We start from the raw sequence: 16514 nt of genomic DNA, 5'->3' as shown, positions 1-16514 counted from the left end.
GATGATATGTGCTTTTGTTAACCAAAAATTTGTATAATACTACGAAATAAAAATGTTAAAAGTGTAAGATTGTAAAAAAAATTATTGTAGGTGGCGTTATTCTTCATTAATGCTGCGTCTGTGCTTTTTTAAACTTAACAAAACTGATTTTAGAACATTTTTGACAATATGTGAATTTTAATTTCATTATATTATACAAAAAAAAAAGAATTCAATGCAAAACCCATTAATCCCAATTTCTTTATTTCTTTTATTAAAATTAAATCCATTCTAATTTTAGTTGTTAGAATCATTTCGGAAACCTACAATAACATAAAAATTGTAGCTCTCATGGTTAAATCATGAAAGCATTTTCTTTTTAAATAGTATTCTCAAATTAAAATAATTAGTCTTTAATCCAGCCTTACAGATAAACTAGCTTCTTACCTAAATTACCTATTTATTCCCTTCGTGCTATGAACCTTTTTTGTCCACAAATATATCTCGCCAGTTCCCTGCCCTTGCATCTTTCGATCTTTAAATTCCAAATTAATAAACTCCCATTGATCCAAAAATCTTACATAGGTAAGTAAGTATGAGCCTCTTTCCTGTTCTTTTTCTACTTGGGGTCTATCTAATTATACAGATATATTTTACCTAAAATAAATTTCGATACATTATTTTTTGAACAGATTATTATAAAATCAACTTACAACAAAATCAATTAAAAATATTAAACACAGGAAGAGAGCAGTTATCCATGGCCCAAAAACAAAGTGGTTATTTGAAGGTTAGCATTAAATTCTATAGTTAACATATATGTAATGAACCGCAAATTGTATTCTTACTCCCAATTCACTTAATGAGGCTCTTCTAAAACAACTTTTTGCATAAAGAGTCTACTTTTGAGACTCTTTAGTTTAATTAATTATGTTAAATATTTTCAGTGTTTTGAGATAATATAATTTTAGAAACATCCCGAACAAATCCTAATTAGTCGCATTAATCTCAATACTTCTCTAAATAGTATTTATAAACATCTCTAAAAGACTTAATTAAAACAAATTTTGTTCTTTTTCTAACCTTGCAATGCAGGTAGAAAATTTTATATGCTTTTTTTTTCTACACTAAGATAGGAAGACAGTTTCTATCTTAGTGTGTTCCAATAAATAAATACATGTTTGAATTCCCAAAAGTAATTTTCAATATTCTTTGAAATTATTTTTCCATTATCATTTTATTTTATTCTTTTATTTATTTTTTTCGCAAATTATATATTTCTTAGACGTCAAAAATAATTATATGCATTTTTTTATTCAAAACAGAAATTCAAACATGAGATGGTTAACACCCACTAGTCGTTTCACCTTTCGTTAATTATGATCAAAGGTAATTGGGCGTTATAATATACAAAATAGGTTAAATTTAGAGTTACAGCTCCCTTAACCTACTAACGGAGGAAGAACGAATGTTTTGGTCCAATTGATGTCTCAGTCAGTGGATAGTATGCTCTTACTGATCATAGTCAGTTGTTGTGCCTTAAGCAGTCTGGCATTCCCCCGGGGTGCACCGGCTGAATCTTGTGAATCATTATTGCCTCGACATGTTGGAACAGAAGCTATGGGACCACAACATTCTCCATATTCCTTTATCGCTTCCGGCAGTCACTATCACTATAGAATGAATGGTATTCATGGTAAGACTTTTTTTTTTCATTAAAAAATATATTCATTTATGGTATTGTGATAATCCGAAACATGAAAAATTCATACGGTTTTAAATGAATAATGAAAAATATAAAAATTATTTACATACTTTTAATGACCAGCACACATAAAAAATACTATTTTAGAAAAAAATTTTATTGCAAATTCAATTTTTATTTTTTTAAGGATCATGGTACCCTTAGAATATTAGTTTCAAATAAAAAAAAAAAAATTATTTACTTTTTGCAGGTTAAGAAGCACGTATAAATGACTATCAATAATTTATTTTCGAAATAAGTAACATTCTCCCATTTTTATAAATTTCGAAAGCAATTTAAAAGTTGCACAATTTCAAAATTCTTACAACTTTTTTATTTTTGCATAATTATTTCAAAAGTACTGGTCATACCAGTACAAACATGCTGCAAAAATTTTAATACTTTCTAAGACATATATTCCAATGTGTAGTTTTATTAAGTATAACATTCAAATTATCAGAAACATTTAGGCCAAAGTTCTATCTGCGATAGAAAAAACCCTCAGAGTTTCAAAAAATATTTTACCAAAGAAAAGTAATCAATGTTAAAAGGCAATTTTGAGTTTTTTTTCTGCTTTTTTTGTCCAAAGTCTTTCATTACCTTTTAAATTATGTAGATAAAGCAATGAAAATATTTTAAATATATTTAAAATTGTTTGAATAAAATCATGAAAAAATCGGAATATTTTAATCATCGTTTTGGCACTGAACTCCACAAAATTAATTTTACCCTTTACGTGGAAGCAAAATTTGAACAAATTTTAGTCAAGACGTTTCGTAAGAAGTATGGGCATCTCCAGATTAACGTTATTTTTAACGTTTATTAACGTTTATTTTTCAAATTTTTACAATGTTTGATCGTGACAAAAATCAGGTAGTTTAGATGAAAACGATAAAAATTTTAGTAGTTTAGTTTATTGTCAAAAATGCCTGTGAGATTTTAATCCTAGATTTTGCATTAAATTTAAACTATTAGTAAATGTTAATTTTATCAGATAAATTTAAAATTATCATAAAATTAATAATGCAGCCATTTTTTAGCAAAAATTAACTATTGGCGATACTGTAAACGATTTTAATATATGATTAAGTTCTTTGTTTAAAAATTAAATAGCATACTTAATTATTGAAATGGTAGGGAATGTGTTAATTACAAAACTATGAATTAATATGATAGCTGAAAAAATGAATACGATGGAAATACGATGAATAGTTTCAAAATATGATAATAGATTAGTAAAATTTTCAGGAAAATTCTTTAAAAATGTAATATGATCTAATCATACTGTTCATAGTAACTGGTTAATTTATTGAGCAAACCTATCTGAGAGAGTTTAAAACTTAAGGGTTATGATATACGAGTTCGGAGTTTATATACCAAGAACAGGTTGAAGGCTCCTAATTGCAACCGTCGTTATTTTGTAATTTTGAAAACCATTACCCGTCTTTAATGCTTTAAAAATAATGACTCTCATATTTATAGCTAAATCCTGAAAGCACTCTATTTAACATTCACTGGAAATTAAATTGACACTAAGCATTAAAAATCATGTTTTTTTGTTTTTTTTTTTAGTTTTTTTTTTTTTTTTTTTTTTTTTTTTTTTTTTTTTTTTTTTTGAGAATAGAGAATACAACTCTCCAAAGCTTTTTTTAAGCAACTGATATACTGATATACTGTTAGAGAAAAAAAAACAAATTTCTCTCGTTTTTATACGTATATATTTTATTTATTTGCATGTTTTTTTTTCCTTTCTTTTTTTTTTGCTTCTTTCTCTTCTTTCTTCTTTCTTTCTCTCTTTCTTTCTTCCTTCCTTCTTTTCTTTCTTTCTTTTTTTCGCTAATAATGGCTAAAGCATTCTTTGCTTCAAAATAACTATAAATTACGTTCTCCCAATAAATAAAGTAGTCGAAATTTACTGGAGTTTCATCACTTGGATATTTATTACGCTATTTTTATTACAAATATGTGATATTATGGTAATTAATGTAATTTTTGTTACAAATATGCGATATTATGGTAATTAGTGTAATTTTTATTACAAACATGTGATATTTTGGTAATTATTCTAAGAGATTGATCTAAATTAGATATTGTACAGTTCTAAAGCTAATGTGTAAGCTTGAAGAAATTCCTTCTTAGAATGTTTTCAACCCCCATTGGTGTTATATGCAATCATCTAAAAAACACAGCAATGATTCTTTTCAAACAGAAAAAAATTCAAATTTTTGTCAAAATTTATGCAGAAAAACATGAACTAATCAAAGTAGCTCAAAATAGTCAATCATAAAACAAAACAAATCAATAGGTAAAAATTTACTTATTGGCAAATGTAAAACAATATATTTTATATTGGTGAAGTTCACGAACATACTCGTCAATGTTACTTATTTGCGTTGTATTAAATAGTTGTGTATAAAAGTAATAATATTTAAATTGCCAAAAGCGTATTACTGTTAAATCGTTTTTGATCGCACTACGCTAACTGAGATACAAAAATATATTGAAGAAAAAAAAATTTTTTTTGAGTTATTGCTAAATATTTACTTACGTTTATTTTGCAATAAACGAATTCTTAATTTTAGGATTCATCACCACAACCAATTTTTAGCCTTGCCTGAAAAACACATAAGTTTTGCCACCCATCAAGAATCAATAGCAAAGAAATAGGTTAATTCTGATGGTAATTAAAGTTAAGAAACTATTATTTAAAATCGTTTGCTGTTAATTTAAATTATGTTTGCTGTACGAGTGCATACAGGGTATCCCGTAAATGTTTTATTTCATTTTATAACCGTCGTTAAACAGCCGACCCAATTTCATGGGTTTACGAATACCAATGTTCAATTCCGTAGCCTTGTAATTTTGAACCAATCCGGAAGACAAGAAAACTCCTGGATCAGTACCCCCAGAGGTATTAATTTGTTATGGGAAGATGGAGGACTTTGAGATTCGATAGATTTAACGTACATCAGTCACCATTTACTACACGGGGAGTCTTCGGCCGGCGAGGATCGAACCCACGACCTCTTGGACATGGGTCCAGCGCCCTACCGACCAGGCTATCCCGGCCCTTGCTCCGTAAATGTTGCGACTAACTTCTAAGGGAAGTAGGGAACATCATAAGAATCAAGAATTATTTAGGAAATCATGATCGGAAATGTTATCGTATGCCGCTGAGGGCACTCTCCTATTATGAACAGTTACATAGTGTGCCTTTGAAAATCAGGTACTTTCGTTTGTCTTAATTATCTTAATTTTTTGTTTTCTATTAATTATTGTCAAAAACTGCCTTAAAATAGGTACAGTGTTAGCTGTTTATCGTAATTGAATGATTTGGCTACTAACTGGACAAGTTCGTCAGATCATTAAATTACGATAAAACATCATTTCAGAGCCTATTTTAATAGAAGTCTGAGCAATAACTAATAGTAACATAAAGAACCGTGGTGGGTCAATGGGTAGAGCGTTTGCCTTCCAATGAAGAGAACAGGGTTTGAATCCCAGCGGTGACTGGTCGATACGAATCCCGCACCCGACTCGCACCGACCACAATACAAAATATCTTCAGTAGTAGTCAGTAGTGCTAGATGGACTTCAGTGGTAGATGGATTCATTGGTAGACTGTCGGTTAGAGTCTCCTGACCATCAGGCTTGCCGTGGGAGGTTTTCATGGTTTTCGTCTCCGTGTAACGCAAATTCGGGTATGCTTCATCAAACAGTCCTCCACGCAGGCAAATGTCCCCCTATAATTGATTCAGGAGTTCCCTTGTTTTCTGTATTTGGTTCAAAGCTACGTCGTTGAACATTAGAAGCTGTAAACTGAAAATTGGGTCGGCTGTTTATCGACAATTATGATATAAAAAAATAACATAAGATTAACATGAAATTAAAATATTTTGAAAAATGAAAGTGCAAGTTCAACGGCAAGTGAACAACATGTCCATAATAAGAAAGCGTCCCTAGCAGCGTTACATGACATTTTCTGTCATGGTTTCCTAGGTAATTCTAAATCCTCATGATGCGCCTAGAAGTTAGTCCTAATATTTACGGGACACCCTGTATAGACTCATAATATATAGAGGTACTACCGTCTTTTCTCACACAGTTGATACGAATTAATGCTCATATTTTACTAAACAAAAGACCCTTGTTTAATACATAAATTTCCTTTTGTTTTTAAAATGCATATTTTAAATAATCCTTTTATTACATACTTTAAATAATCCCTACATTCCATATATAATCCCTACTTAACTTTTAAAACAAATTTCTAGAAGAGGAATAATTTCAAGGAATTCTGAAATCAAGTGACCGATACAATTCTGAAGGAAATGGAAATCAGTTGAAGACTAACATTTAAAAAAAAAACTTAAAGAAAATCCAGCAAACTCTTTAGTTAGAGCATGTTTGTGCGAAGAGCAAAATGTTGCTTATTTAAATAACGTAATTTTTAAAATTAAATACAAGGCAACAAACTAAGTACAGAGACTAAAAATTATTTCGGTGAGTTTATAAAAGAATAGGAGAGTTATTTAGAAATTTTAAAAAAAGTACTTTCAGAATTTTCAGTGAATTAACCGTAAAGTTTACAGTCAGGAACATTTCTTTGTCTTCAGGATTTTGAAACCATTAACATCTGGTATGGTTAAAAAACTATTCAAACCCCCATTCAGCTGCACATGAGATTCACAGATTAGCCCTCTCGGTTATAGTATGTACGTAGCTGCAAGGAACTTAGTGGTTTCATAAAATGAAGCTAATTAACGGGAGCAAAATTCTGGTTGTTGAACCGTATTAGCAGAAAACAGTCAATAAACTATTTTTGTCACAGTTTAAAGTTTGAATACCATCTATTTTATGTTTATGACTGTTTTGGAAATTTCTAGCAGTATATTTCATTTTAAAAAGATCCAGTGATTTGACATTTCTCGATATGAATTATTTAAACTAAGAGAAAGTTGAAAGTTTTCAGCTATTATATTTTTAATTATTGCAATGGAGACAATGGAAAATTAAGTGACTGCATTATTCAAATTACTACTCAGTAATAAGCAACACGGCTGTGTAAAATATGAAATAGCAATTTAAATAGAGAATGGGTGAGTTTATCTTCGATCAAGCGCTAAAAGCAAAACAAAATGTTTCTTTTTTTTTTTTTCAAAAAAAAAAAAAAAAAAAATATATTTTTGTCTAGTATAGGCATTTTTTAAACAGCTATTATCTTATTTTTATATTAAATGTTTATTTTATGGTTTCCTCTAATATTTATTTAAGCATTACATTGCAGATAATAAAATATATATAGGTAATAAACAAGAAATCATAATATGTAATTATTTCAAACAAAATATTTGCAGTTTTGTGTTTGATTTGGATTATTTGCAGTTTTATTTCAAGCACAAAACTATTCGTAAACCTGAATTTTAGGTAGAAAAGTAATTTAGGAATAAAAGGTAGAAAATAAAATATTTAATAAAAACAATGAATTAAAACGTTATTTTTAATTTGTCATCCCATAGACTATTTTAAATAAACTTCTAAATTAAAATTTATAAGAGTCTTCAAGTTGAAGTAACTAATAATCAGCTGTCGCAATATGTGCTTGTAATTGATACTTAAAAAGTTGGTACTACCTAAATTTAGTCTATACTCAATATTGGTACGTATTTATAATTACCTCAAAATGCATATCCAATAATTTCAAAAGTATATATAATATGTACTATCAGGAATACATATGTGAAATAGTGTTTCATTATGAATCTAGATCAAGAGAATAAGTAAATGTTAAAGTAGGTGTTAATGACCAATATTTTACAAAAAGTCATTTACTTCAATCAAGAAATTTAGTTTCAGTTTTTCTATTAGACTGCTCATTTTATTGGACATATACACTAACCTAAAACTGAGTATTGAGGATCTCGAAACCATCGAAAAATCTCCTTTAAAGTTTTCTTAAAAATTATCCTGATTCTTCTTTATCCTTCAACCAAAAAGCACTTATTTTTAATATTTTTAACACTCTGAAACATACAGAAAGTACAAGACAAGAAAATTAATTTCGATTCTATGGAAATTCTGTTATCACCATCCTTAATATACAGATTAAGAATTTTTGCCAAAAATGCCTACACCTAAAATTAAATTTACATTTAAGCAAGAAAAAAAATAATATATATACATACTATCGAAATCTAACAGATCACTTTTGAGGAAGGGGGAACTGAAAATATCTAAACTTGTTCGATTGCTGTCTAAGTCTTAAACTCCATGATGACCAGCTAAGCAAAATGCTTAGTGGGTCATTGGGGTTAAGACAATACGATGATACTTTTTTTTAAAAATAAAATAACTAAAAATATTTTTAAACAAATTATAACCAGGGATGCCACTCTTTAGTCCTGAGGACTGAAATCAGTCTTGAGAAAAGATCAGTGAGATGAAATCCAACCTCCAATTAATATTTATTCCCGTATAGTTTTGGAAATTAAGTTTTAAAAATAAATAAAAAAAATTCTTTTAAAAAAATGTCAATTTTCTGTCTAATCAATAAAAGAAGTATAGGATTATTTTTAAAAAAAATAATAGAGAAATAGGACAAAATTTGATAAAGATTGGTGTAAAAAGATATGAAATCAGTTATTATTTCTGTTTTGCTTGCCATAAAAAAGTAAAATGAAGAAAATAAATATATCTTTAAGTAATAAAGTTAATGATATAATATATAGATCATTCTCTTGTGAAGAGCGCCGTAAATTTCTGAAAAATTCCTCTAAAAAACGCTAGATCATATTAATTGGTCAAAAGATAAGTTCAGTCTTGAAATTTTTTTAGAGTGGCACCCATTATTATAACATTGTATTCTTGATATCAGGAAAAATTACATCTCTAAACAAAAATAAAATTTTTAAAAAAATGCACTAAATCTACCAATGTTATAATGTATGTATATAAAGCTAAATATTAATTTGATTTAGCAAAAAGAAACGTTTATGATTCAAATCATAATAATTTTAACTTTGAAAGGAAAAAAGGAAAATACATACTACAAAACAATTTTTTTAAATATTTTAAAAATCTTACTAGATGCAACATTTCAAAAGACTATTTCAAACTCTACAAAATGTAGCAAAAAAAACTCTATACTTCAGATGTGATGCAAATTGACTATACGTGGCATGTATACGCGTCATTTTTTTTCCCATTACCCTTCTCTATCTTCGAAGCAACTTAAAATTCCGTTATTCCAAAACCTTTCGAGAATTTCGGTGAAAACTTTTCTACGTGAATACCAAATAGTTGAACTCTGACAAATAGTTGAACTTTTTATTAAGAAAAGTTTTGTGACTATCGAAATAGCCGGAAATCTGACAGCACGAGGCTTAGTGAATATGATGGAGGGGATAGACCATCCCAACATACTTTTAACATTTTTATCAAGTTATAAAGACGCATGGGGTTCTGCATTATCCAGATGAAATACGACACGCTTTCGATTTTTTATTTCGGGACATACTTGTTAATTTACTGTCTTGAAATTTGTCCAACTAGACGTAAATCCTTTTCTGGATTTGATTTTTTCGAAAGTGTACGCTTCTCATTTGCTCTCCATCGTATTCAGATCAGTCCATACAACTTGAACTTTCTAAAGAACCTTAAATTTTTGCAAAATAATGTTCGAGATAATTCATTTCATTAAATTTATTTTTTGAGTATTGCATTGTTTTTATCTAAGTAAAATGTTTTTTAGGGGGAGGAGGGAATCAAGTAAAGAAACTTTTGATTTTTGCATATTTCTAATTTATCGGAAAAGAATGCTGCTAAATTGAAACACGAAATGCGAAGGTAACGGATCCGATTATAAACAACCCCTCGTTTCTTAACTTAAGCATTCGAAAATTTTCAAAAGTTCTCAACTTATATTCTGAAACATACGGTAATTAACTTTTCAAGAACTAATAATATCTTTCTTTTGTGCAGTACAGTTAGCTGGTCCTCGATTCAAAGGATTTTTAGTTGCTGCAATAGATCCAAATACACACGAAAGAATAGGTGACTGGGTCAAAATTAAAGGTACGAAAACATTGCCTTGTTCAGCAATTAGTCATGGAGATCCCTATGCCAAAAAGAAAGTCATTTTAATGTGGAAGCCTCCGAAAGATCGTCCAAAAGGCGAAGTCATTTTTATGTAAGTATTTGTATACATGATGTAAGTATTTGCATTCCTGCTAGATATTTTTATGCAAGTATTTGTATACATGATGTTCCACAATTACTACCCTTAATACATATTTTTAAAATCTACTAAAAAAAATGACGCCAAAAAACTTTGAATAGTAATGGTTTAAAATTAATATTCAACATGGAAAAACGTAATTAAAATTTAACGAATCACGTTCGAAGGGGATCAAGAAAAAATGGTGATGGTTAAAATCATTGAAAACAAATTTACTAAAAAGTAATGATAGAAGGTAATTCTTAACAAAAGGGCATTTGCAATTTCTAATGCATGCATCCTTTTCTTAAGCTTATTTGCAAGCACTAATGGGCATATTATTTACAAAAATAATAGTGATATAAAATTAAATTGAAAGTGGCAGCTTTCCAAGTACCTAATATAAGTTATTTGTTTAGTTGTATTCAAGTTAAAATTATTTTCGATGCTTTTTGCTCTTTGTTCAAAAAGTGGCAATAAATAAAATAAAATATCTACGTCTGCTTATACTTATTAATTGGGCCATGCCTTTATTTTTAACACTTAGTTTTAGTTAAAATATATAAAAATTGCACAAAAAAAAAATCTTTTTAAAATTTTTTTACTATTGTAATATGACATGAATATTTATTTTTAAAACTGTTTAATTTAGAACAAATAAAATAAAAAACTTTTATGTTGGATTTAAAACTATGTTTTCGAATACCATCCTACTATAGTTAGAAAATATCTTGTTATTCCATTTTGTTAAAACGTAGGTATTTCTGCACTAAAAATTACTGAAGAATATGCAGAGTATTAAGTTAGACTGTCGGTTTCTAGAACTTTTTAACAAGAAAATCGTTAAAGCTATAAAAAAATTTTGCAGCAAGTTCATGTGAAAGGGCGTAAATATTTTCTCCCAGAGTTTCTCTTTTTACTTTAAAATTTTTGTTTTAACAGATGGCATTTCAAGCAGTAAACCTTTAAATCAAAAATAAATAAATAACTGAAAATCGCAATTTTTCAAAATCTGTCTCTGAATGAAAATCACGTAATGATGATCAAAATGTCCTTAGCCACAATATTTTTTCGTAATCGGAGAAGGAAATATCTATGCACTAAAACGCAAAAGAAAAAATGGTAGAATTACTTGGCACTTACTGTGCCATCTATCGAAAAACTTTGGAACAAAAGCCAGAAACTCAGGGAGAAAAAATTTATATACTGTCATTTGAATTTGCTGCAATAACTGGTTTTTTTTTTAGCGCTGCTTCCTTGTAATAAATTTTTGAAGACTACCAATATAATTTCAGACATCCTTTATTTGTTAAATAAATAATCCTAAGAAACTAACGAGGAAAAATAAACTTGATGATATAAAACTCTTATTGCAACAAAAAACATGAAGCTGTTAATCAAAGTTAACATGTTTCTAACGCTCAAAAATAGGCACCTATTCTTAAAACTCACTAGACAAGAATAAGGGAAATAAAAATGATTTGAAGCAGAATAAGTTAAAATTGCCAACGAAAAATGTAAAATAAAAGTGAAAAACAAAACTAGAAAAACCATCAAAGAAGAGAGAAACGGAAAATAAAGTAATAAATTAAGGTAAAAAAAAAAAAAAAACTAGTGGTCGAAGGGAGCAAATTAGGACAAAATGCATTTCCATATGATACGGAGTGGAGATGCGAAACTTATGTCGTTAATGAGGGAATCCGCGTTAATATGAATGAAACAAGATTCCAGGTCATCAAAATGAGCTAATGTGACATGTGTGAAAAGACTTATGTCCGACCTTAATGCCAACTTTATAATGAACTTGAATTTATGTCCAGTGTTAATTATATAAAGCAAAAAAAATTTTCACGAATAAATCATGATAAGAATAGCGACATCACATCTTGCGTAAAATTCTTATAATACCTACGTAAATATGGAAGAATATTTCTCAAACAAAATAAAAAGAACACCAATTCTATGCTAAAAACAAATAATGAAATTAGCAGGAAAAACCCAGAAAGCATGTGACCTTATGACAATCTTGAGTCGGAGTTCTCCTTTTATTGTCACGAAAATGTTTGTACTAAAAACCTTTTTTCAATAAAGCAAAAATATTGCAGTTTCAAACCTTTCATCCTAAAAGGATTAAAAATTATTTTTTACGCTTTTTTAAAAAGCAATGTCACTTAGGTCCGTAATGACGAAATCATGATAAGAATAGCGACATCACATCTTGCGTAAAATTCTTATAATACCTACGTAGATATGGAAGAATACTTCTCAAACAAAATAAGAAGAACATCAATTCTATGCTAAAAACAAATAATGAAATTAGCAGGAAAAACCCAGAAAGCATGTGACCTTATGACAATCTTGAGTCGGAGTTCTCCTTTTATTGTCTCGAAAATGTTTGTACTAAAAACCTTTTTTCAATAAAGCAAAAATATTGCAGTTTCAAACCTTTCATCCTAAAAGGATTAAAAATTATTTTTTAACGCTTTTTTAAAAAGCAATGTCACTTAGGTCCGTAATGACGAAATCATGATAAGAATAGCGACATCACATTTTGCGTAAAATTCTTATAATACCTACGTAGATATGGAAGAATACTTCTCAAATAAAATAAAAAGAACACCAATTCTATGCTAAAAACAAATAATGAAATTAGCAGGAAAAACCCAGAAAGCATGTGACCTTATGACAATCTTGAGTCGGAGTTCTCCTTTTATTGTCACGAAAATGTTTGTACTAAAAACCTTTTTTCAATAAAGCAAAAATATTGCAGTTTCAAACCTTTCATCCTAAAAGGATTAAAAATTATTTTTTAACGCTTTTTTAAAAAGCAATGTCACTTAGGTCCATAATGACGTCTAAGCTGACGTCACACTAGCGATAGGATCAAATTGCATTATCCATTAAAATTTAATGACAAGTTGGATTTTAGCTGATCACACAAGACTTTGCTAAAAATAACATTTTAATTACCTAGATTTAAGATTATTTTCACCTTGAGACTAGCTTTATTAAAGGATTTTTTAACGCTTGAAAACCCTACGTCAACCTCGGTTTAAGGTTTTGATATAGAAGGTTGTTTTCCAAGGTTTTGTATTAGGGTAATGTGCGTAGAATAGAGAATGTTGTCTCAGATCGCGTTTTAAGGTTTACACATGAACAGCATAACGAACCTTTTTAGGTTTACATAAAAAGGTTTTTGCTGAGTTAAAATAAACCTTAATTTGTTATCTGGGAATATGAAGCTTTTAGTCATCTGCAAAAAATCTTGTTTGAAAGTGAAATTTTAAAATTTGGGATCAAGGCTTCTAGAGTGGTATGCTAATTTCTTTTCATAACTTATGAAGCATTTTAACATTTTGATAGATTTTTTTTTTTGATTTTACATTTTATACTAAAGAACTCTTGATTACGTCTTAAACCCTGCAACAAATACTTCCAAAACATAATGAACATAACACATGGACATAGACATACATAATGAAGAAACATAACATGGACATAATGAAGAAAAGTCCTCTGATCACTTAAAATTCACAATTTGGATTTTTATGCCCAGTTTGTTAAGCTTAAGAAGTTCCAGTTAAAAAACAATTCCATTTAAGTAATTTATATTCTCGTTCGCTTCCGTGCCACAGGTCCTGGGTTCGATCCTCGGGGCAGACAAGGTTGACTCAGCCTTTCATCCCTTCAGTGGGTCGATAAATGAGTACCAAGCATGCTTGGGAACTAAACACTGGGGGTTTCGCGTTCGGCTGACCACCTAACCGGAACATCTGCTCCTGCACCCCAGAGCCCAAGGTCAAGAAAGCTGAGATGGGCACAGTAGGCCTTGGCCTTCTATGGGCTGTCACTCCACTGAGTTTAGTTTAATATATTCTCGTTAATAGAATAGTACTAATCCTTTTTAGAATCTTTTTTTTTTAATTTTTCTCAGACTGCAATTCTCCTTTCATAGCATGAAAAATCATCATAAAAATAGTTAATAAAAAATAGTCTTTAGAAATGAAACTCATTGTGGCAAAAACCTCAAGATTATTGGAAAAAAACTTACGTTTTGTTTTTAACTTTTATACAGTTAAAAAATTTTCACAAGCTGCCAATTTTCCTTTCATAACAGGAAAAATCATCAGAAAAACAGTTAGCAAAAGTCTTTAGAAATGAAACTTATTGGGGCAAAAACCTTGAAATTATTGGAGAAATCATTAGGAAAAGCTTTAGTTTTATTTTTAACATTTTCCCGGTGAAAATTTTTCTCTGACTGCTAAATTTCCTTTCTGAACATGAAAAATCATCAGAAAAATAGTTGAAAAAAAGTCTTTAGAGATGAAACTATTGTGAGAAAAACCTCTGCGTTATTAGAAAAAAACTTTAGACATTCTTTGACTGAAAGGTCACTCTTTTCTGACCTTCACACTTGTTTCAGAAATTTGTATGCTTGGGAAAAGATAAAAGAATAAGTTATCAAAAGAATACGGTAAGAAACCAATGAAATGACAGAAGTTATTAGAAACAGTAAACAAGTTTTCTAAGAGTTCACCCTTTCTTTCTTCGAATTTCATTACATTTAACTCAAACTAAGAAAAGAAAATAATATTTTATTATCTGTGATACGAACTACGAATTTCATTTTTATTTATATATAATAATATATAATTATATATTATATTTATATATAATAACTTATATATAACATGTATATATAATACATTTAATGTATATATAAAATTTTATTTATATATAATTCATAAGTGATAGTTGCCTGCCAACCATTATGACATGTCATGCCGTAGGCTATGTTGTGGCAAAAACATTGCGCAGATTTGTACTTTTAGCTCGCTCGCTGACCTTCTTTCTACACGGATTAAAGTGTGGAGGTCATAATCATGCGTAACTCGGGATCTTGTGCCGATGAGCTCACATTGCTGCCTTGTACTGCAAGGAAAGTTGAGTTGTTTCGGCGAGTCTTTAAACTCGACCTTATGGCCTGGGACACTTAAATTTACCCAAGCGTGCTTGGCACACCATTCCAGCACAAGTGGTTAAGTGAGGCAAAACAAAAACTGTACTTAAATCTACTGAGGCAGGTATAACTGAGAACATAAAAACCCGTTTGAATGCTGGAGGAAACAAAGAGGAGAAAAAAGAAGATTATTAGAATCACCTCTTAGCTCCACCAGGAAAATTAATATGTAAGCGAGGTTAAAATGAGATTAATAGAGATACCTCCATTACTGAACACCTTGTGTACATATTTATCGGTTTGTAAAATATATCCAAATTAATTAATATCATGAAGCAATTGTTTAAGGAAAAACTATTTTATGCTTATGGTAAGTTTAAGTTTTACGTGGTGATGCATGATTAACAAATATCAATTACAATGTACTTGCTGTTTAAATTCTTGTTGTTAACTAATTAGAAAACTAATTTCTATATATATAATATGTATTTATTCTAGGGCAACTGTTTTAAAATCTTATGGAGAATATTATTCTGGAATTGTAGCTAAAATTCCCCCAAACGAAAATGAAGATGATTAAGAATTTTCAAATTGGAAGTATCATCATTAATTATTGTTCACATCTTATCATATTTTAAATCTGTATAAAACACATTACCTGTTATATGTAAAAAAAATCCATTTACATTACCTGTATAAAATCTTATTAAATAAAGAATTGTTTTCTAAATCTCAATAGTTTTGACTAAGAAATAGTCATAACCCGAGAAGCAACATTACGAAAAGGTAAATCTTTTTTTTTTTTTTTTTTTTTTTTTTNTTTTTTTTTTTTTTTTTTTTTTTTTTTTTTTTTTTTTTATACTAACAGGTGATTTATAATGACCACTCTTAGTATACATATTTATAGAATCATTGTATAAGTAATGTAAGCAACTAAGTTCATTGAGGCCTGGATTGCCTGGTTTGTAGGACGATGGGCTTGTGCTCATGAGATCAAAAGTTCGAATCCTGCCAGCTGAAGAATCACTGTTAAATGGTGACTGGTGCACGTTAAAAAATCTGTTGGGATTACAAAGTCTTCCAAGCTCACATAACTGTTGTAAATGTTAGCAAAATAAAGGTGACAGCTATTTTAAATTAGTATTTAATATGAACTTAGAAATAAAAAAGGAAAAGAACGATTAGAAAAAATAAACTCAGATATATAAGAAATAGAAGTAGCCAGATTACGAAAGTGCAACTCTACAAGATAAACAAATATAGCGTGAGGCTCGCTGATAGCATGCTCGATTTATAACATAACAACCAAATACCCCTGGGGGTACTAAATTGGAGATTGAATGCTCTCTGGTTCTGGTCAAAATATATGGTGGATGATACCCACCGAATACATGCTATTTATATGCTTGTAAGATCGGAAGTCCTTTGGTGGGTCGTTGAGAAGTACCATGGTACAGGGATCAGGCGAAAATTTCCTTCCCCTGCAGATCTGTCTAAATTGAGGAAGTGTTGCCTCACATCACAAATACGATCCTCTCTGCGGAGGTTTAAAATTGTGATGACATGTCTACGGATCATCCTCGGGGATGTTTCCCACACCGTCGCCTATAACCCAT

General features: G+C 29.5%; 1 protein-coding gene across 1 annotated transcript; it reads left to right on the top strand.

Annotated features, from left to right (window-relative positions):
- The first annotated feature begins 1464 nt into the window (after nucleotides 1-1464).
- Nucleotides 1465-15579, top strand: LOC107439170 (putative defense protein 3). Its single transcript, XM_016051660.3, has 3 exons — nucleotides 1465-1675; nucleotides 9704-9911; nucleotides 15397-15579. The coding sequence occupies exons 1-3, from the start codon at nucleotides 1465-1467 to the stop codon at nucleotides 15476-15478; spliced, it is 501 nt and encodes a 166-aa protein (XP_015907146.3). The 3' UTR covers nucleotides 15479-15579.
- Nucleotides 15580-16514: the final 935 nt, after the last annotated feature.

Source organism: Parasteatoda tepidariorum, chromosome X1, assembly GCF_043381705.1.
Source record: "Parasteatoda tepidariorum isolate YZ-2023 chromosome X1, CAS_Ptep_4.0, whole genome shotgun sequence".
Classification (NCBI taxonomy): domain Eukaryota; kingdom Metazoa; phylum Arthropoda; class Arachnida; order Araneae; family Theridiidae; genus Parasteatoda; species Parasteatoda tepidariorum.
The sequence above is the reverse complement of the archived record's forward strand: the minus strand, read 5'-3'. Positions and strand labels throughout refer to the sequence as shown.